Source organism: Leuciscus leuciscus, assembly GCF_965113295.1.
Source record: "Leuciscus leuciscus genome assembly, chromosome: 1".
In the NCBI taxonomy this organism is placed as follows: Eukaryota; Metazoa; Chordata; class Actinopteri; order Cypriniformes; family Leuciscidae; genus Leuciscus; species Leuciscus leuciscus.
Genome location: NC_138725.1, coordinates 43,334,437 through 43,357,025, shown reverse-complemented (window position 1 = coordinate 43,357,025; position 22,589 = coordinate 43,334,437). Strand labels below are relative to the sequence as shown.

General features: G+C 43.2%; 1 protein-coding gene and 1 long non-coding RNA gene across 2 annotated transcripts; both read left to right on the top strand.

Annotated features, from left to right (window-relative positions):
• The first annotated feature begins 809 nt into the window (after positions 1–809).
• LOC309513989 lies at positions 810–21,960 on the top strand. The gene is made up of 2 exons (XR_014211580.1): positions 810–1,263; positions 16,968–21,960. It is a non-coding gene; the product is annotated as an uncharacterized lncRNA (long non-coding RNA).
• Positions 2,223–21,960, top strand: LOC309513554 (CD166 antigen homolog). The gene is made up of 7 exons (XM_082189467.1): positions 2,223–2,378; positions 2,745–3,008; positions 3,113–3,442; positions 3,719–3,958; positions 7,841–8,155; positions 8,272–8,514; positions 15,594–21,960. Exons 1-7 carry the CDS (start codon positions 2,315–2,317, stop codon positions 15,812–15,814), a joined length of 1,677 nt encoding a protein of 558 aa, XP_082045593.1. The 5' UTR covers positions 2,223–2,314; the 3' UTR covers positions 15,815–21,960.
• Positions 21,961–22,589: the final 629 nt, after the last annotated feature.

Genomic DNA, 22,589 nt, shown 5'->3' with positions numbered 1-22,589 from the left:
AACGAAAGGGTCAACTCTTTTACATACAACAGCATATTACATCAGAATTTAGTAATTCAATACAATTTATCAAGTATTTTACACACAAAAAGAATTATTTAATTACAACACTCACCAAGAGAACTCAATTCATCGGCTATGAAGGGCAAAACTTCCAACTTTGGAAAATGTATTCTCTTCGTAGCAGTCAATATCACGTTCACTCGTAACGTTTGACTGATGAATCTCAATCCGCACTTTAATCTAAAAGTTTCTCTATTGTTTCTCTGATTTAAATCTTGGTTTGTTTGTTCTAATTCTCGTTTCTTTCTTTAGGATCGCACCAGCAGCTTCTGTAACTTGAACTAGCCGCTTCAGTGTCTCGCAAAAAGTGTTGCATCACCCTTGCCCTGAGTCCACCTATTAAGGCGGGGCTAACTCCCACTCGTTGAATTGAACCAATCTTTGTCTTGCTAAATTGGATACATTTTCTAAATGAGTTTTATGATTTTAGTTTATGCATTTTCTTATTTTCTCTTAGAATCTTAAACTTTCTATTTTTTTTCTTTCCCCACAGACATTAATAAAATAACTGTTTTATATATATTCACAAGTGTTAGTCTTTTTTTTTTTTTTCTCTCCTTACATCAACAGAATCTCTTTAGTGACCTGGGTTACACAATGTATTGTTTTATCAATTATTCGCCCCACCTCAACTAGAGTGTGGAGAAAGCACTAATATATCCTTTTGGAATTGGGCTTTATTTCTATTTTTATATATATATATATATATATATATATATATATATATATATATATATATATATATATCTTTTGATGTCTTATTGTATGCCTGATTTGCTGATGATTAAAAATTTTGACTGCACAAATGAATAGCTAAATGCACTGCTGACAAACAAATCTTATGATACTTTTGAGACAAATGAACAACAAGCACACCCATAACAAAATCTTTTAACTGAAAGGCAATGAGGGTTTATGCAAACCCAATCTAATATGTTCTGACACTAATATACCCTTCACAAAACACCGGTTATCAAACAGTGTCATTTGAGTTCCGTTTATCAAAAGGAGAATGCAGAGATAAAATACAGTCGGACGCACATCACAGCGCTCATTCAGTAGATGCACAGCTAAACAGAAGTGTTTTGAGTCTGGATTTGAATGTGACTATTGTAGGAAGACATCTGATCTCTTCTGGAAGCTGGTTCCAGCTGCGTCTGGCATAATAACTAAAAGCGGACTCACCATGCTTAGAGTGAAGTGAACCCTTGGTATTTTTAGTTGATGTAATCCTAATGATCTGAGTTATATTGGGTTTATTTTCAGAGAGCATATCTGCAATGTATTGAGGTTCTAGGCCATTGCATGATTTATATACCAGTAATAATACTTTAAAATCAATCCTAAATGTAACTGGGAGCCAGTGTAAAGACCTGAGGACTGGTGTGATTATGTTCACATTTTCTGGTTCTGCTGATTAATGATCTTGCCTATGAAAGGAAGATTTGAGATTGGTCTATAGTTGCTTAATATGGTCTTATCCAGATTGCTCTTTTTCAGGAGGGGCTTGACAACTGCAGTTTTAAGGGAGTTTGGAAAACTCCCAGAGAGAAGTGAGGAGTTTACCACCTCTAGGTGATCTGCTTCTAAACAGTTTAACACACTTTTGAAAAAGGAGGTGGGGAGTGTGTCAAGGGCACAGGTTGATGTTTTAAGGTGCTGTACTGTTTCTTCCAAAATTTTACCATTCATTTCTTCGAAATCAGACATGGTAAGGGGATGTGGTCTTATCTGTCTTACCTCAGTGCCACATGAGGATATGCTGATCGCCTTTCTGATATTATGGATTTTCTCAGAGAAGAAGGAAGCAAACTCACTGCATTTGCTGTCTGAGATTGCTGTCTTTTTTTAGGCCAAGGACCCCTTGGTAAATGTTTTTAGAGAAACTTAAAATATTTTTTTTGTTTGTTTTTGTATAATGTTACATTTCTTTGAAAGCAAATTATGAACCAAAGAAGGAATTCATGTGCCAAACAACATCAGTCTCATCTACAGATGTTCTGGTTATCTGGTTAGGGGAAACATCATTATTCAAGTTATTTACAAGTTTTCAAGTTCATTTAGTTTCATTTCTGCTTCTGTCTTGCAGTCATCCATTAACTTGTACTCAAAATATTTTTTGGGTGGGGTTAGTTCTTTTTTATTATCAGTATTGCCATGCTTGAGGTCTTCAGTCACAGACTTGCACTCTGAGTTACAGTGATAAAGTTGGGTCTTATTTACAGCATTTTCTGATCAATAGTTTTTCAATATGCTTCAACATTTCTTTGGACTTTTTTATCTCTTGGCAGTTTCGCAGCTTTTGAGTTTCACAGGTTTGTATGTGGTATTAATTCTGTCTTTTATTCTTCCGATGCATCTGGAATGAGACTAAATATGCTGTAAATGATCATGACTTTGTCTCGGTCTTAAGACCAGAATAGGGAGTGTTAAATTAATTTATGTTCAGTTGACATGTTTGAGTTTGTAGCCCTGCCAAAAGTTGTCTTTCTACTGTATTAGTAAAGCTTTTTTGTTGCATATGACAATAGATGGGCTTTTACAGAAACCCATTATATTTTTCACTAGCTATTAAGATGTCATGGTCCAAACTCTATAAAATACAAAACTCTAGAGGCCTATCATGGACCAGTGTTCAGTTTGCAGGTCTTAAATCACATCCTTCTCAATGTGTTTAACAGGTTCACATGCTGATGAATGTCCTCTTCAGATCAACCCACAGAGAGTTATTGTGAGGTACGGCGGTTCTGTCTCAGTCGACTGCAGCACTTCTGTCCCGCATAGAGGGTTGGGATGGGAAGCCAGTGAGGGAGCAGTGCCCATAACCAGAGACAGTCTGACCACATGGAGAGTGCCAGAACTGAGAGAATGGGGCATAGAGCCATCCTGCTTCATAAACTATAATAAGACACAGTGTATAGTGAATCTCACAGTGACTATTTACAGTGAGTTTCTCTGTTATTGATATTTTTATCTTTTCATTCTCAGAAATATCTAATGCATGTACATTCATGATTGCAGATATCAGTGTGTAAATCTTCCTCCACAGAGACTCCAGACAGTGTGTCCATCAGCACTGTGAATCACAACGGACCAATGATGGAGGGAAACCAGTATGAGCTCCAGTGTGACGTTCTCAATGTGGCTCCTGTTCAGAATCTCACTGTCAACTGGTACAAAGGACAGACTCTGGTGGATCAAACCATCTTCACTGACACCATCAAGACTCCAGTCAGTAAAACATCTAAACTCCTGATCCGTCCAGACAGAGCTGATGATGGAACTCAGTACTGGTGTGAAGCAAAGCTGGAACTGGGAGAAGAAGGACCTCAACCTCCTCCAACAAACACATCAGAACATCTCACCATTACTGTATATTGTAAGTAAGATCCGTCAGTTTCTATTATTAATCTTTTAAGAACATCTATTGTCCAAATCAAGCAGATTTTAGCACTAACCATGTGACACAGTGTCAAGTTATGTGGTGATGTGGATCAGATGCAACATTTAACTTGTTCTTATCAATTTTCTAAAATGATCAATTTAGCTGAAAACTACTAAATTAAAATTAATGTAGATTAAAATAAGAAATGTATGATGCCACATATGCAATGCAAAACCTCTTAAACTGTTTTTCTTTCACTCCTTCCTGCAGTTAAACCAATCATCAATGAGACCAAACTGCCCTCCATAGTGCCTGTGTTTCGAGGATCTCCAGTGGTGATAGTTTGTGAAGCCGAAGGAAACCCAAAACCAACAATCAGCTGGAGTGTCAACACAAATAATATAGTTAGTGAAACTCTTACTATAACAGATTCAACACCTGAGGATCTGCACTGCATTGCAAACAGTTCTGCTGGCATCACCACCAGATCCGTAAAAGTGTCCATACAAGGTAATTATGTTTTTTGTATAATTTTCAATTCTAAGTGACTTAGTTTAATTGGCAATTTCAGTTTTACTAATACACTACAGAAAGGAACTGTGGTCGTTTTAAAAAAAAAATGTTTGTATTTTTTGTATTTGTTTGTCTGATATTAAACATAATATTTATTTTAGTTGTATTAAATATGCAAATTATTGAGAAAAAAAACACACAATTTAGTAGTCTAAATTATGTTGTCAGGATAGATTTTATGCAAAGTCATTTGAAGTTCCTCTTTTAGTCTTTTGCCTTTGATTAATGCAAATTTCATTCATCCTTCTTAAAACAATTTCGGCACAGCTTTCAGATTTTAGCGTGGCTTTTTTTGTGGTTAATGTTTTGGCCTTTCACAAAGTATTCACACTTTTGTAAGAAGCTGTTTGGTTTGTTGTTCTTGTAACGCTCTGCTTACAGTCAGAATGTCAGAGGATGTGTTATAGGAACACTATTTAAGCGAAATGGCTTGTGGATCGTGTCACCATAGTTGCCCTGCATGGATTTTTATGTAGATTAGCTGTTGACCGTCGATATGTTGGAGGCATTATGCAGGCTTGATATCTATCCCCAGTTTTGCTTGCTTGGATATAATTTCCTAAATTGCTGATTTACTGATATATATTTGTTTATTTTGACACAGAGAATTACGTGCCCATAATAGTAGGCATTATTGTTGCTGTAGTGCTGGTCATCGCAGTGATCTTCGTCTACATCTACTACAAAAAAAAAAACAGGATGGGCCATTATAATTTGAGGAAGCCCAGAGCACATAATGGACTCTTAGCACAGTCCCTATGAAGGAACTCAATCTGCTGTCGGTGTTCTGCTCACTTCACCCTTAGATCGAACTGCCAATCACATCCTCACACTGTTGTCCGAGGATGTTGATCAAATAAAACATTTGAGGAGAATAGCTAACCCTACCCTCAACCTTAAACCTACCCATCCCCTCGCTGCCTGGAAGGCGCCGTTGGGGGCTTAAAACACCAAACACCATTGAGCTCTCTAATATTTATTAAATTATTATAAGACACTGAAGTTTTTACTGTAGATGTTGTAAAGTCATGGCATATTTAAACAGATGCTGATGACTTAAAGATGAGCTCTCTTGTTGGTTTTCCTGTAGCTCAAACAGTAGCGTTGGTGCTTGCAATGCTAAGGTCATGGGTTCAATTCCCAGGGAAAGCTATTTAGATAAAAAATGTAGATAAAAGCGTCTGCCAAATGACTGATGCTTAACCTATAGGATTTCTTTGTGACCAATTGATGTAAATGATCTCAAGCCTCCCTGAAAATAGAATCTCATTTCTTTGTGTGGAATACAATTTTCTTCTATGGAATTCACATCATCAGTCCTATTAAACACAACTTACACATGACATCATGTAAATAACTTTTTTATTTTTTTAGAAAACCTTTTTAAAGAGAAGTTTAAAAATAAAACGTTCTGTTTTCACTGAATATTTTTTATTTGAAAACCATGCTAAGTGTAAAAATCCTGTCACCGCAGTAGCTCTACATTAGCTTATTATCTTAGCAAAAATGGACATATTCATTTCTATTGAGAAACGCAGGGGAACAAGGGACTTGTCGGTTTGCTATTAACTTACTAGTACTGTACCAGTGAAGCATTTCTGTTTCTTGCAAATGATAAATATGGATGAGCCTCTAAACAGGCTGATGTATTCGGAATCAAGCCAGAATCATTTTTCAGGGGTGTGTGTGTGTGTATGGCATCGGTCAAAGCACAAAACTGGCTGTCAGTTTGTAAGCCTCAAGAGTAGCCTACACATATTTTTGATTTATGTTTTGCTGGCTGATAAAGCAGTGGTCTTGGTCTTTGTATTGACATCTGTTCAAATGCAAGTGCGTGTTTTTAGTTGACATTGTCATAGAAATGCCCTCTTTACAACTGCAAGTGTCCTTGTGCACTTGTTTGATTCTATAGCTTCATTATTTGTAAACCACACGCTTTTCTTCAATGTGTGGACAAGAACACAACTGATTACCCTATTCAGCTCGACCCGTGGAGTGTTGTCTGCTGGTACGACAGATCTGTTTCGGTTAACTGCCACACTTCAGTCACAAAGATGCAGCGCTTGTGACCACTGCACCAGACAACAGCGAACGTTCTCGGAGCATTCTGGCAAGGTTCTGTCAAAGTTTTGAACAAACATTCTTACAGTAACGGTGATAGAATGATCGTTCAAAGTTATCTGGTCTTCAATAATGTTCTCGAAACGTTGGCACATAAACATCGTTCATGGTTTCTACTGAAACATTCTATTTTTTTCAGAATGTTCAAAGAACATTCTAAATTGTCCCAGAACATTCAGAAATAACGTTTTTGTAAACATTAGCAAAATGCTCTTAGAACATATTTTTGTTTGATGGGGTCACTCTGATCTTTCAAGAGACAATCTTGTGATGCACTGGTTAGGGGAGCGCGGGGCACAACGTAACACTTTTTGGATTTGGCCAAATAATGAACAAAGTAATGGGGTTAGACAAACCATATTTTTAAACAAACAACATGCAAGCCTCTCCTACAAATGAGCACTGTTTGTATGTTCGTCGGACCTACCATTCCTGTGCAGTATCGCCCAAAGCGCCAAGAGTCAAATGTTACAATTTACTCTGTGGGCGGGGTTAGTTGTAACAGACAGAGGGTTAGTTGTAACAGTTGCTGGAAGAGTCAGATTTCACACAATAAATTCAAATTCAGTTTAGTTTAGATTGTAGTATATTTCCTTATAGTATACTCAACTAAATGTTTAGTCTATAGGCTATATATATATATATATATTCAGAACAATTTTCGGTGTTAAACTTGATAAAGCTGTCTTAAATACGTCAAGGGTGATTAAATAGTCGCTTCTGAAAAGACTTTTGTGTAGCACTGTTTAAATAGCGATCGATCGTTGCAGAGCTGCCAACTCTCACACATTCACCGTGAGACACACGCAATTGACACTTTTCACACGCAGACAAATGAACGCCTATCTTGTGTAGCCTACCTGATATTTATCCAAATGAGTCAATATTAAATCAAATCACAAGAATTGAATTGAATTAATAAAAAAGCGTAGCTTACCAGAAATTGTACCATGTAAACATTGTGACATGTTGTCACTAAACCTAATAAAATTCAGTTCAGTTACTAAAATGTTTTGACAATCACAATACACTTATTGTGATGCAATAATTCCGGCAAACCCAACTGATGATGATAGTCTTCTTGTTTCAGCAGCAACTACTTGCATACATTGAGTTTGGATTCCTGCAAAAAAAATAAAAAATCTTAAACCTAAGCTGGTTTACTGTTCTTAGGTGGTTTCCTATGTCTGGCTAGTTTAGAGGGGTTTGGGTCTGTACAGCTAAACACTAGCTTAGCCAGGCTACCCAGTGTAAACCAAGACCATGCTTGTTTAAGCATTTTTTGCAGGGATATATAGAAAACGTCTCCATGAAGTCCAGAACATCACACTGGAAATACCACACTGCTCACAATACAAAAAAGGAAGTTAACCATTTCACAGAATGGAAGCAAAGGCCAGTGTGTTGGAAAATAGCCTACATCTTAAGATGGTGACTGTGCTTTGAAGCAGGGCTAATGGTCATTGATGGTCAAAGAGCAATAGTTGCAACATACAAACTGCATAAAGCCTTGTGTCTAAACCGCACTCAGCTAAAGCAGGGACAAGTTTTTAAAAACACATTTCTAATGTTTTTTGTTTTTTTCAGCAAATGAAAAACATTATTATTATTTTTGCAACTTTTTTTAAGTATGTGGGTGGGATGCAATTTTGTGATTCATTTTTGTTACTCTATTATTATTGCTTAATGTTTTTCCAGATATTTCCATCAGCACTGGGAAGCACACCGGACCAATGAGAGTGGGCGAGGAGTATGAACTCCAGTGTGACTGGACACTTCACACTGTGGCTAAGAGTGTTGTTGTGAGATTGTACAGAGGAGAGCATCTAGTGAATACAACTATCATCACTGACTCCTCCAATAGTTCAGACAGAAAATCATATAAATTCAAGATCCATCCAAAAAAAACAGATGATGGAGCTCTGTACTGGTGTGAAGCACAGCTGGAACTGGGAGAAGGACCTCAACCTCCTCCTAAAGTCACATCAGAATCTCTGAACATTATTGTACATTGTAAGTATAATATTTTGTCCACTTCTCATGTTTTCAAACATTAAACTTTATTTAGCAGGTATTATATTGGTCTTAATTATTAACATGTGAAACCTGTTTTTTGCTCCTTCCTGCAGTTAAACCGATCATCAATGAGACCAAACTGCTTTCCAAAGTGTCTGTGTTTCGAGGATATCCCTTGGCTATAGTTTGTGAAGCTGAGGGAAACCCAAAACCAACAATCAGCTGGAATCTCAGCACAACTGATATAGTTTATAGTGAAACTCTTAATATTACAGAATCAACACCTAACGATCTGCACTGCATTGCAAGTAATTCTGTTGGCAACACCACCAGACGTGTAAAGGTGGTATTAAAAGGTAACTATGCATGTTTGCGTATTTTTTAGTGTACATTTCCAACAGCTGCTTCTGCTTTCTTGCCCTATCAAAATATGGGAAATGTTGGGAACTAGAATTTTGATCAGGCCAAACACTTTTTAAAAAGAATGTTTATGATGTTCACCTCACACTAGTTCAAATATGCAATAATAGCAGCAAATCATGATGAACAAAATAAAAAAACTAAATTGTAAAAAACAAAACAAAACATTTTAAATAATGTGAATCAGAATGGATTTAAGTAATTTGATCCAACAAATGTTATTTACCAAAGCAAAGGCAATGGAAATGTACTGTTTACAACATCGACATGTGATGTATTCCCTTATCTCTAACTCACGAAGACAACATACGATTAAACAGTAATATATAATGAAAAGTAATATGAAAAAGTAGACGAATACTGATATAAAATGAATATTAGGAAATGGGTAAAAATGCATAGATCAAGATAGGCCTACAACATAAATGAAGTACAGCACAGATGTGTGTTTACAGTTTTTTAAGCCACACAGACTCATAGGCTGCTATGAAAAACTCAGTTTAGATCCTTCATACAGCTTCAATTGTAGTTTTAGGGTGATAAACACACATGGTTTAAATGTTATACATAATTTTGTGTGCTTAGGTGTTATATCTGGTACTTTACTTATGATCAGCCTTTTCATTTAGCTTGTTTGCTTCTTATATGGCAAATATTGTTCTCTTACGAGAGGTCTCTCGTACTGCGTAAGATATCTTACGCTAGGGGAAAATCCTTTTCCGCGAGATATTGAAGCCAAAAATTATCCTTAATTTTGTAATAATGCAAAACGCGTTGCAGCAGCAATGCAGACATAGGCGAGACAGCTCGCGCGCCTATTGGCTGCTCTGCGGCAACTGCAGCAGCCTATCGAGCGAGGCCTGGCGTGACGTCAGACCCAATCAGGGCACTTCGCGCCCGCTGCGTCACGTCCCGCCGAAATGGGCGTGGTCTAGGCCTATAAATATCGCTCGCAGGCAGCTATTATCTGATTTTTCATCCTTCAAGCGAAGCACACGCATCGCTGGAGCTGGCCGCACCGCCTTGCTGCCTTCCTGCTGCGCTTTCCGGCGCTTATATCCTTCTCTTTTATTACTCTGTATTTGTGTGTGTGTGTGTCGCCGCCGCGACACACATTCTAAAAGAGCTAGCGTCTTTTTAAAGATGCCTTCCTGCGGCTCGTGCAGAGCCACACTCAGCGACGGGGACCGCCACGTGATCTGCGTTTCCTGCCTGGGTGAGGAACATGCAGCTCTCGCGCTCGCTGACGGCGGATGCCCTCACTGCGAGCTGATGGCAATGGCGACTCTGAGGACTCGCCTAGCCGTCTTCACCGAGACTGCTCCCCCGCCCGCCGCGGCGTCGCGCCGTAAAAAGCGCCGTGCCCAGCGGGCCCCGGAACCCTCCCTCAGCCGCCAAAGCTCGCCGGTTCGCCCGCTTGCTTCCCCGGCTTCTTCTGTTTCGCTTCCTGACGGACAGCGGCCGCCGTCTGCCGCCGCTTCCGTTGACATCGCGGATGAGGAAGCCCTGCTGGGAGAGGATGATTCCTGCTCTATCCTGGCGTCAGGCAGTGAGGATTGGGCAGGCTCTGAGGACCCCGCACCCCCTGCCCGCACGTCGTCAGGCAAGAGAGCTTCCATTGAGACGGAACTCATGCGAGTACTCGCACAGGCCGCGGCGAGCCTCGGCCTCGAGTGGTCTTCGCCTGAGCAGCCCGCTCACAACCGGCTGGATGGATTTTTCCTGCCTGGGGAGCGCGCTTCGCCTGTGTCCAGACCGGCGCCTTTTCTTCCTGAGTTACACGAAGAAGTCGCCAAGTCCTGGAGCGCCCCCTATTCTGCTAGAGTGCGTCCTGCTGTTTCTTTGGCATTCTCCGCCGTTGACGATGCCAAGAACAAAGGATACCTCTCGCTGCCGCCGGTTGAAGAGGCGATAGCGGCCCACTTATGCCCGCCCTCCGCTGGACGGCGCGCTAAGCCGGCCCTGCCCTCTAAAGCTTGCCGCACGACGTCAAGCCTGCTCCGCCGCGCTTTCTCCGCCGCCGGGCAAGCTGCGTCAGCGTTGCACACCATGGCAACGCTCCAGATCTTCCAGGCCGATCTCCTCCGTGAGCTGGATGAGGAAGGACCTGACGCGATCTGCGTGCCGGACTTAAGGAGTGCCACGGACCTCGCTCTTCGTGCTACTAAGTCCGCAGCACAAGCCATTGGACGGACTATGGCTTCTCTCACCGTGTCTGAGAGACATCTTTGGCTGACGCTCTCGGAAATGGCCGAGTCTGAACGCACCGCGTTCCTCGACGCCCCGCTTTCCGCCACAGGCCTCTTTGGATCCTCCGTCAAGGACTTTGCGGAGAGATTCGCAGAGGTACAGAAAGCGTCTCAAGCTATGAAGCACTTCCTCCCGAAGCGCTCCAGCTCTGCAGCAGGCCGTGCGAAACCGTCTGCTCAGAGCTCACAGCCACAGCCACCGTCCACTGCCTCCACTTCACAGCGCCGCCAGGCCAGAAGCGCGAGACCGCGCTCCCGCTCATCCGGTCGCCGCCCCGCAGGACGTGGCTCGCGACCTAGGATCACGGTGAAGCCCGAGGCCCCGAAGTCGTCCTAGCACAGCTAGGAAAACGACGGTGTTCCAGTCCCGCTGCGGCCGGACTCACACCAAAGCTATTCGCTCGTCCAGTTCCAGAAAATGTGACTGTTCCAGTGTTTTCTGCAGCCAACAAGTCGGTTCTGTCACCCGCTTGCCTGCACACAAATGCCGTTTTCACGGCTACCCAGATAAATCCCCAAAAGAGTGTATTTTCTGGTGTATTTTCTGATGTGTAGTAAGAATGCCCACTGCCCAGTGCCCATCCCTACACACAAGCACAGCCTGTCACACAGGGCTCGCGCACATAAAACCGACTCAGATCGGTTGCGCTTCAAACATGGTGAAAGTGCCCACTACCCAGTGCCCACTAACACCACGTTATGCATGTCTCACGGTTTCTGTAAAAACGAAACCAACGTGCACTCGCTTCACGCAAGCGAACGATGCTTTCGGTGTGATAAATGTGCCCGCTGTCCCGCGCCCACATCCACACATAGACATGACAGTTCCCACGGGAACCGCCCAGCCCTCCCCCTCGCGGTTAACCACCGCAGAGGAGTCGAGCGCGGGCAATCTGCCCGCTGTCATCAGCGCGCCCCATGCCTCAAATGTCACGAGCGCCACGCTTGTGTTACAGCACACCGAAGCTTCTCCATCGCTGAGCGAGCGGAGCGCGCTTCGTATTCAACCCCTAGCTATCCATGCAGACGCATGGGCAAAGCTACCCGGGGTTTCGAAGTGGGTGCTGAACATTATAGAAAGAGGCTATTCGCTGCAGTTTCGCCGACGCCCTCGCCGCTATGTGGCGCGCGTCGAGACCACGGTAAAAACAGAAGTAGCACATCTACTTCGAGCCGAAGTGACGAAACTATTGAGCAAAGGGGCCATAGAGCCTCTCTCTCAAGTTCAGAGCGAAGGAGGGCTATACAGCAGATACTTCCTGGTACCGAAAAAAGACGGGGGTCTCAGACCCATACTAGATCTAAGGCAACTGAACAAAGTGCTTGTGAAGCGACAGTTCAGGATGCTCACGACCAGGCAAATCCTTGTGCAGATTCGCCAAGGAGATTGGTTTGTGTCAATAGATCTGAAAGACGCGTATTTTCAAATACAGATAGCGTCACGTCACAGGCGATATTTGAGATTCGCCTTCGAGGGCCAGGCATATCAGTACACAGTCCTGCCGTTCGGTTTGTCCCTAGCACCCCGTACATTTACGAAGTGCATGGATGCGGCGCTCGCACCCCTCAGAATGAGAGGCATGCGAGTGCTGAACTATTTGGACGATTGGCTGATTCTAGCGCAATCTCGCGCAGTGCTCATAGAACACACGACCATTTTACTCGATCACCTCGAGGATTTGGGTCTGAGTGTCAATTGGGCGAAGAGCTCCCTGTCACCCAGTCAGAAAATATCTTTCCTGGGCACAGAACTGGACTCACTATCCATGATAGCGCGACTATCACAACAGCGCGCGGTAGACATTCGACGCACAGCGAACTCTTTTCGCTGCGGCGCGTCTGTCCCGCTCAAGAGATTTCAGAAGATGCTAGGTCTCATGGCCTCAGCATCGTCAGTGCTCCAGCTGGGTCTGCTCCGCATGCGCCCGCTGCCGTTTTGGCTGAAAGCGCGAGTCCCACGCGAAGCGTGGGCACCCGGTTTGCTTCGCCTCAGGGTCAATCAGAAGTGCGTTACAGCTCTGAAACCCTGGAAAGCGAACGACTGGTACCAATCAGGTGTAAGCCTGGGGACTTCCTCGAGGGTGAAAGTGGTGTCCACGGACGCGTCCACCTCGGGATGGGGAGCGCTGCTCGAGGGCAGACCGTTCTTCGGCCAGTGGTCAGAACGGGAGAAGCTCCTGCACATAAACTGCCTCGAAATGCTGGCAGTAGACAACGCGCTGACGCGTTTTTGTCCCCAAATAAAAGGTCACCACGTCTTGGTCCGTTCGGACAACATGTCTGTGGTGTCCTACATAAATCGCCAGGGCGGCATCAGATCCGAGAAACTGTACAGGCTGGCAGAACGCCTCCTGGTATGGGCTCAGTGCAACCTGCGCTCGCTCAGAGCAGCGCACGTGCCAGGGATCTTGAATATAGGACCGGACAGACTGTCCAGGAACAATGTTCCGGCAGGCGAGTGGTCTCTACACCCACAGACAGTCCATCTGCTGTGGAAGAAATTTGGCAGAGCGGAAGTGGACCTGTTTGCGTCTCAAGAAAACGCTCACTGTCAAGAATTTTTCTCCAAGAGCAGGAGCGCGCTGGCCCATGTGTGGCCCCGCCGCCCGCTCTATGCTTTCCCCCCGTCTCTCTCCTGCCTCAGGTGATAGAACGGATCAGGGAAGAAGGATGCTCAGTACTGCTGGTAGCACCGTTCTGGAAAAACCAACCTTGGTTCCCAGTCGTGATGCAGTTAGCAAGTACTGCCCCGTGGCCAGTACCAATGAGGAGAGATCTCCTCTCACAGGCCCGCGGCTCGATCTGGCATCCTCACCCGGAACTATGGTCCCTTCATGTCTGGGCCATCAACGGGTACATGTTGGACTCCCTAAAGGAGTATTAAACACGATCACGCAGGCTAGAGCTCCGTCTACAAGACGACTCTATTCTTCGAAATGGTCGGTGTTTTCGGGCTGGTGCACAGCCCGTGGTGTGTCACCCACAAACTGTGGTGTGACGGAGGTGCTTTCCTTCCTACAAGAGCTGTTGGATGGGGGCAGGGCCCCCTCCACGCTCAAAGTTTATGTGGCGGCTATAGCAGCGTTCTCAGAAACAACGCTTGGTCAGTCAATAGGAAGGAACGATTTAGTCATCCGCTTCCTTAGAGGGGCTAAGAGACTGAATCCTCCCAGACCTCCCTCAGTCCCCGTATGGGACCTTTCTACGGTTCTGGAAGCCATGAAAGGTGCGCCATTTGAGCCTTTACAGTCAATCGATTTGAAACACCTGTCTTTCAAGACGGTGTTTTTGCTGGCTCTCGCTTCAGTGAAGCGCATAGGGGATCTGCACGCGCTCTCTGTGAGCGCGGCGTGCATGGAGTTTGGGCCCAATGACTCAAAAGTTATACTCAAACCTAAGCACGGTTATGTTCCAAAATCCCTCAACACACCGTTTAGGGCGCAGGTTATCTCCCTGTCAGCCCTACCGGTCCCTGATGAGGAAAGAGACGCGAGCCTCCTTTGCCCAGTCAGGGCATTACGAGCTTATGTGTCTCGCTCGTCTGTTTTCAGACAGACGGAGCAGCTTTTTGTTTCGTTTAGCGGACGTTCTAAGGGACTAGCCGCGTCGAAACAGAGCCTATCCAGATGGATAGTTGATGCTATAGCGCTGGCATACGCCTCCAAGGGCATGCAGTGCCCATTGGGTGTCAGAGCGCACTCCACGAGAGGCATGGCCTCTTCGTGGGCCTGGTCAAGTGGGATTGCCTTGCAAGATATTTGTATGGCGGCAGGCTGGGCCTCCCCGTCTACATTTATAAGGTTTTATAACCTAGAGGTTCCCGCCCTGCAGGCCAGGCTGCTGTCGGTCTAAATTACCAGTATTATCTGACCTGATGCGATCAGCTCAGAATGCTGCGTCTGCTGAGCACAGCTCAATGTTCGACAGTATAAAGCTGGGCAAACTGTGTAAGACCCACATTTTCCCCATCAGTTCAGGCCGTACCCCGCCCTGTCTGTATGATGAAATTCGCGTCCCATCGACGCTACTATATGTGGAAAAGTGAGGCTGCACCCCTCCCTCTTCCCGGACTCCCTGTGAGTTCCCTGAGTGATTGTGCACTATATGTACCCCGGGCTTTCGCCCTTGGGTCTTTGGTGTCAGATCTCAGCATGCACGGCGTTTTACATTGGGTCCCCTAGCGTAAGATATCTTACGCAGTACGAGAGACCTCTCGTAAGAGAACGTACTCGGTTACTAACGTAACCTCGGTTCTCTCTAGAAGAGGGAACGAGTACTGCGTATCTTGCCGTGCATGCACACGCTCTGGTTGCTTCGATGATGAAAAACCAGATAATAGCTGCCTGCGAGCGATATTTATAGGCCTAGACCACGCTCATTTCGGCGGGACGTGACGCAGCGGGCGCGAAGTGCCCTGATTGGGTCTGACGTCACGCCAGGCCTCGCTCGATAGGCTGCTGCAGTTGCCGCAGAGCAGCCAATAGGCGCGCGAGCTGTCTCGCCTATGTCTGCATTGCTGCTGCAACGCGTTTTGCATTATTACAAAATTAAGGATAATTTTTGGCTTCAATATCTCGCGGAAAAGGATTTTCCCCTAGCGTAAGATATCTTACGCAGTACTCGTTCCCTCTTCTAGAGAGAACCGAGGTTACGTTAGTAACCGAGTACGTTTTCTTCAGGTCCCTATTTAGCTCTTCTTAACTGTGTTATTCGTTTGCTTGGATTGTGACAGATTTTTTTGATGTGCTTTATTTCTCTTGACACAGAGGTTTACCTGCCCTTAATAGCAGGACTTGTTGCCATCACAGTGGCGTTCATCTCTGTCATCTTCATCTTCATCTACTCTATCTACTACAAAACAGCTAAGATGGGCCGTTATAACCTGAAGGATGCCAAGCTTAGTCCACAAAATGGAGACATAGCACAGAATGGAAAAGACAACTCTATACCTATGAAGAAACTCTCTCAGTCTAATATCCTTGCTTAGGTTATGAATCCCTGGGTTTGTTGCATCTGCCCCGAGCCCCACTGTCAACATTGGGCAAGGTTTTATTTTTTACACTGGAAGTCTCTAGGCCTCTGTTCTGGGGCTAGTCTCTTCATGGCTTCAATATATTTATTTTATGGAGCATTAGTGCATTCACTTCTCCCTAAGATCCAGTTTTCATCAACTGATATTTGCATCACGAAATAAACTTTTTTGTTAATTTAGCATTTTAAATGCCCAACAGAAAATATCTGACAGAACAAATGTTGAGGTGATGACAAAGAAAACCTGAATAAATTTCAAGTTAAAGGACCTTATGCCTGCATTGGATGTTTTCAGGATCTTGAAGATTCTTGACATTCTTCAACTACAAAGGGAAATTACTTGGTTGATTTAATAGTTGCTTTGTACACTAGTTTAAGGGAATAAGGCAAGGCAAGGCAAGGCAAGTTTATTTATATAGCACATTTCATACACAATGGCAATTCAAAGTGCTTTACATAGAAGAAATTAAAATAAGAAAAAGAAATAAGAATAATTAAAACAGTTTAGAAAAATTAAAATAAAATACAGACCTTTTAAAAATAAAAAAAGAATATTATTATAGATCTTTCCTTCAAAGGATTCCCTTAAGACTTAAATCTTTCCTTCTTTTAACCTTCAATCTTCTTACGACTTCCATCTATCAACTTTCCTTTAACTTTCTTTTCTCCCTCATTTACTCACACGTTCTTTTCACTTTCTTTAGCACTGCGTTCACATTCTTTCTCAGACGAAAACTTTAATATCGTCATTTAAATACTGTTCTACTTTCAAACCCACATTAATACACGTCACTTTCACATTATCACTTTCTTTTACCTTCTGAGTGGGCATTTACAGTTACGGGCTAAATGCCCTGCTGACATAGGAGAAATTAAAATAATTAAAAGAAATAAGAATAATTAAAACAGTTTAGAAAAATAAAATACAGTACAGTACAAACAGTCGGACGAACAGCGGCACAGTGCTCATTCAGTAAATGCATAGCTAAACAGAAGTGTTTTGAGTCTGGATTTGAATGTGACCACTGTAGGAGCACATCTGATCTCTTCTGGAAGCTGGTTCCAGCTGTGGCTGGCATAATAGCTAAAAGCAGACTCACCATGTTTAGAGTGAACCCTTGGTATTTCTAGCTGATATGATCCTAATGATCTGAGTGATCTGTTGGGTTTATATTCAGTGAGCATTTCTGCAATGTATTGAGGTCATAGGCCATTGAATGATTTATATACCAGTAATAATACTTTAAAATCAATCCTAAATCTAACTGGGAGCCAGTGTAAAGACCTGAGGACTGGTGTGATATGTTCATATTTTCTGGTTCTGCTCAGAATCCTGGCGGCAGCGTTCTGTATGAGCTGCAACTGTCTTATGGTCTTTTTGGGAAGGCCAGTGAGGAGTCCATTACAATAATCCACCCTGCTGGTGATGAAAGCATGCACAAGTTTCTCTAAGTCTTGTCTGGAAACAAAGCATCTAATTCTTGCAATATTTTTCAGATGATAGTAAGCTGATTTAGTTATTGCTTTGACATGACTACTGAAACTAAGGTCTGACTCTAGTGTCACACCAAGATTCCTGACTTGATGTTTAGTTGTTTGACCCCTAGAGTGAAGGTATGCGTTCACCTTGAGAACTTCATCTTTGTTTCCAAATGCAATAACTTCAGTTTTGTCTTTGTTTAACTGAAGAAAGTTTTGACACATCCAACTGTTGACTTCGTCAATGCATTGGCACAGGGAGTCAATTGGGCTGTAATCGTTAGGCGATAGGGCTAAGTACAGCTGTGTGTCGTCTGCATAGCTGTGGTAAGCAATTTGGTTATTTCTCATTATTTGGCTCATTGGGAGCATATACAGGTTGAACAGGAGTGGCGCAAGAATTGAGCCTTGAGGATGTCATGGATGTCCACTCAGACTTATGGTCTCCTATACTAACATAATAACCTCTCCCATCTAAGTATGACCTGAACCATTTTAGGACTATCCCAGAAAGCCCCACCCAGTTTTCCAGCCTGTCAAGAAGTATGTTATGATCGACAGTGTCAAATGCAGCACTGAGGTCGAGTAGTACCAGCACTGATAATTTTCCTGAATCAGTATTTAAGCGAATATCGTTTATTATCTTTATGAGCGCTGTCTCTGTGCTGTGGTGCGGTCGGAAACCAGATTGAAAATTGTCAAAGTATCCATTCGAGCTTAAGAATTTGTTCAGCTGATTGAAGACAACTTTTTCAATGATCTTGCCTATGAAAGGAAGATTTGAGATCGGTCTATAGTTGCTTAATATGGTCTTATCCAGATTGCTCTTTTTCAGGAGGGGCTTGACAACTGCAGTTTTCAGGGAGTTTGGAAAACTCCCAGAAAGAAGTGAGGCATTTACCACTTCTAGAAGATCTGCTTCTAAACTGTTTAGCACACTTTTGAAAAAAGATGTGGGAAGTGTGTCAAGAGCACATGTTGATGTTTTAAGGTGTTGTACGGTTTCTTCCAAAATTTTGCCATCAATTTCTTTGAAGTCAGACATAGTAACTACTTTCTCAGGTGGTCTGATCTGTCTGACCCCAGTGCAACTCAAGGATGTGCTGATCACCTTTCTGATATTATTGATTTTCTCAGAGAAGAAAGAAGCAAACTCACTGCACTTGTTGTCTGAGAGCATTTCACTGGGAATCTGGCTTGGGGGGTTTGTCAGTCTCTCTACAGTAGCAAAAAGAGTGCGTGTGTTGTTTAAATTGCTGTTTATAATATTTGAGAAGAAAGTCTGTCTAGCTTTGCCTAGTTCCATATTGAAAGCATGCAGGCTGTCTTTGTAGATGTTATAATGGACTACAAGTTTTGTCTTCCGCCACATGCGCTCTGCTTTTCTGCATTGTCTTTTCATATTTTGCACTGCTGTTGAGTTTCTCCAAGGTGCTTTTTGTCTGCCACTCTTCTTCCTGACTTTAACAGGAGCAATATCATCAATTATATTTGTAACTTTTGAGTTAAAAGAATCAAGGAGAAAATCAACAGAGTCAGCAGATATGCTTGGTGTTAAGGATATAGCCTTCATAAATAGTACACTAGTGTTCTCATTTAAGCATCTCTTCTTGACAGACACAGATCTAGCTTCAGTGGCAGGAGAGATCAATATATCAAAGAAAATACAGAAATGATCAGACAGTGCTACATCCTTAATAACAATCGATGAAATGTTTAGACCCTTACCGATAAGTAAATCTAGAGTGTGTCCATGATTGTGTGTGGGTCCATGTACATGCTGAGTCAGATCAAAAGTTTTTAAAACAGTTTTGATTTCTTTTGCCATATTGTTTTCTGCATTATCTATGTGAATGTTAAAATCTCCAGCAATGGCAAAACAGTCAAACTCTGAGGTAATTGTTGATAACAGTTCTGTAAAGTCCTCAGCAAAGGCTGGAGAATATTTTGGAGGCCTGTAAATAATGATGAGTAAAATGCGAGGAGCACCTTTTAACACAGTACCCAGATATTCGAAAGACGGGTAATTCCCAAACGATATTTGCTTACATTGATAGATATCTTTAAAAAGAGCAGCTAGACCCCCACCTCTCTTAACAGCTCTGCATACACTCATAAAAGTAAAGTTAGGAGGGGCTGTTTCATTGAGGATTGTTGCACTGCAGCTGTCTTCTAGCCAGGTTTCATTTAGAAACATAAAGTCCAGGTTGTTTGTGGTTATTAAGTCGTTGACTAGAAGTGATTTATTTTTAAGTGAGCGAATGTTTAAAAGTGCTAACTTAACAGTCTTACTTTTTGTCCCCACAGCAATCTTAGTTTGACATGTAATAGGCACCAGATTAGTTGGGTTTGCTGTACGGCTATTGAAGGCCTTAGACTTTCTATCTTGTAATAGAACAGCAATAGAGAAAGATACAGGCACACTGGGTTCCCGCTTGTTCTGTAAACATTTGAGAAAGTTACTGTTATCAAAGTGGGGACCCGACACACATCACTGAGAGCTGGTATCAGTTGTTTTTGGTTCACCTCGAGCAGATGGAGGAGGGTGTGGGCCCTGGCGTTTTGGCCGAAGAGGGCGAAGAGCTCTCACAGGAGGAGGGGGAGGGCGAGCTCGGCGCGCAGGCTTCGGTGTTTGAGGTGCCTGACGTTTTTTGGTTGGTATCTGGGGGCTTGCAGCAAAAGAGTGGGATAGTCTGGTTCCAGCATGCACCAGTTCTTCCATTTTCTGTGAGAAGCACAGAAGTGGAGTTGCTGGCGAGAGCGAGAAAGTATCTGGTGAAAGGGGCTGTTGCTCAGGTGTTATCGGAGGCTGTGATATGCTGTCCTGGCTTCCCAGGCTTTTTTCCAGGAAGTTGTCCTTGGGTGCTGAATCTTCGAGCAGTTCTAATATGTCTGTCTGTGGTGAGCTCTGTGTGCATGGCTCAGCTGAGATTGTGTCCGTGAGCAGAGGTTGTTGTGGCTCAGTGGTGTTATCATTGTCCTTGTGTGATATGTCAACCGCATGTCCATTTTGCTGCTGAAGTGAAGTCCCGTGTTCATTCATACTGTTTCCAGGTGTGTGTGTGTCGTTCAGATTGACACACACTGCAGAAGGATGATTGAGGGAGAAGTCGATATTGTCCTTTAACACTCTTGAACCAAGTTTGTTTGGGTGATGGCCATCCCGATGAAATAGTTGTCTCTGACTCCAGAAAAGATTGAAGTTGTCAATGAAGTTTACTCCTTTTATATTGCAGGTTTTTTGCAGCCATGTATTAATCCCAAGCAGCCGTGAAAACCTGTTTGTTCCTCTTGCTGGGAGTGGTCCACTGATGAATGTTTGAACTTTCAGTCTTTTAAGTGTTTCAAAAAGTTCATTGAAATCCTTCTTAAGGAGTTCTGACTGCTCTTTATGAATATCATTCTTCCCCACATGAATGATGAGTCGATTTGCAGTCTTATGTTTCATCAGAATATTTTGAAGTTCCCTGTTTATATCAGAAGTTGTAGCTTGTGGAAGGCAGCATGTAGTTGTATCCCTGCTGCTAATGTTTCTGATTATGGAGTCCCCCACTATCAGAGTCCTGGGCTCGGCTGTGCTCTGAGCTGAGTGCCGCTGTCTGCTCGACCTTGAGCGCCGGTTAGCATCAGTGTTAGCTACTGGCTGATACAGTCTGTGTTCGATCACATTCATCACGTTTGGGGATTCCTCATTTACATTCATTAGTACTTCAAATCTGTTCTCAAGATGTATAGGTGTTGGTAGAAGACCAGTGTTTGCAGTCCTTGTCAGAGCTGTATCTGGGGTAGAGGATGCAACTGCGGCAATATGTGGGGCTCGTGACAATCTGATGTCTCGAGTGCCTTTGGGTCTCGCTCCCTGTTTGTGCCATCGATTTGTAAGTCGATCGGCTTGTTTCTCTACCTGTCGAGGAGCACTAGTTTCATGGGACTCACCGGCTATATGCTGAGGGTGTCCATGATGAAGCTCTGTTGTGTGTTCCGTCTGGTTTGGTGGTCCCGTAAATAACTTTGTTTCAAGAACTGCAATCCTTTGTAAAAGTCTGTGGCAGTTAGTGCAGCAAGTAGATTCCAGAAGAGGCATTTTCTCTCTTATCCTTGTAGGCAGTTGTGTTTTCCTTTCCCCGGAATGTAAGCTGGTCGGGTAGAAGAATTCTGCGTTTTTGTGGTAATCCAAACTTTGTCGTTTGAGCACTGTGCTGATTTGCTGAAGTTAAAATTAGGTGATAAAAGGAGCTAAAATATAAAAATATAGAAGATAAAATATAAAAGCGATAGAGCAAAGCGCGGAGCAGTAAGCAAGAGCGTCCGAACGGTAGCTGAGCTGAGCAGGAGGTGCTCAGCTCACAATAACATGTTTTACTATTCTTTTGTATATGTCCCAGGCACATTGATCAGATTGTTTTGTCAAATGCTATACAGTATATATTGAGAAAAACACAATAGTTGAGTGTTTTACTCTTTGTCATTTCTTTAAAGTTTCAGTTCTTCTGGAGAATTCCGCACTTTAGAGGTGGTTGACTGTGAAGAAGTGAAAGTTGGGTTATGAGGTCTCTTCTCTCATGTTGAACCTGTGGGAAAGTATCTTGATGTATTTCTGAAGATTCTCTCAGGCCTCATAGTCTGTAAAAAATAAACCAAACCGCTAGACATAAAATAAGTGTGCCAGTTTTATGGCTTGAGCAGTTTAATGATGTTAAAAGCATAGTTAACTCAAAAATAACAAGTCTGAGTGTCATCATTTCCTCACCCTCATGTCTAAGGCTATGTTCACACTTAGCGTCTTTTTTGACAAGAAAAAGTTGACAACGGCGTTTTTTTAGCAAAAAAAAACGCTGGCAGCGTTCGGTTACAAATAGCAGCCGAGCGCGTCTTTTGTGGCTGGCGCATATACTGACGCGTCTTGACCATGCGTCAACATACGACGAAAAGGGTACCCCCATAACGTCCATATGTGACGATTCGGGTTATGGGTAGGTTTAGGTATGCGTTAGGGTACCGCTAGGAGGCGCTGCTGGTGCGCTTCTGTCTGCGTCTCATATTGACGTTAAAGGGGTACCCTTTTCGTCGTATGTTGACGCATGGTCAAGACGCGTAAGTATATGACGTTTTGGGGTGAGACCGGGCTGCTATAACAAGAGCTGCAACAGTAGCCTAGTGCTGTGTGATGCAAAAAATGTCGAGAAAGAGAAAGTTGGCTCTTGCGTTGGCTTTTGAAGTTACCGGGGAGGAGAATGTCGGTTCACAAAGAC

Excerpts from the sequence above, each read along its gene's own strand:
- LOC309513554 (XM_082189467.1), top strand. The coding sequence starts at position 2,315 with ATGCTTCAACATTTCTTTGGACTTTTTTATCTCTTGGCAGTTTCGCAG. Across the intron at positions 2,379-2,744 it reads GCAGCTTTTGAGTTTCACAG|GTTCACATGCTGATGAATGT; the intron begins GTTTGTATGTGG and ends TGTGTTTAACAG. Across the intron at positions 3,443-3,718 it reads TCTCACCATTACTGTATATT|TTAAACCAATCATCAATGAG; the intron begins GTAAGTAAGATC and ends TCCTTCCTGCAG.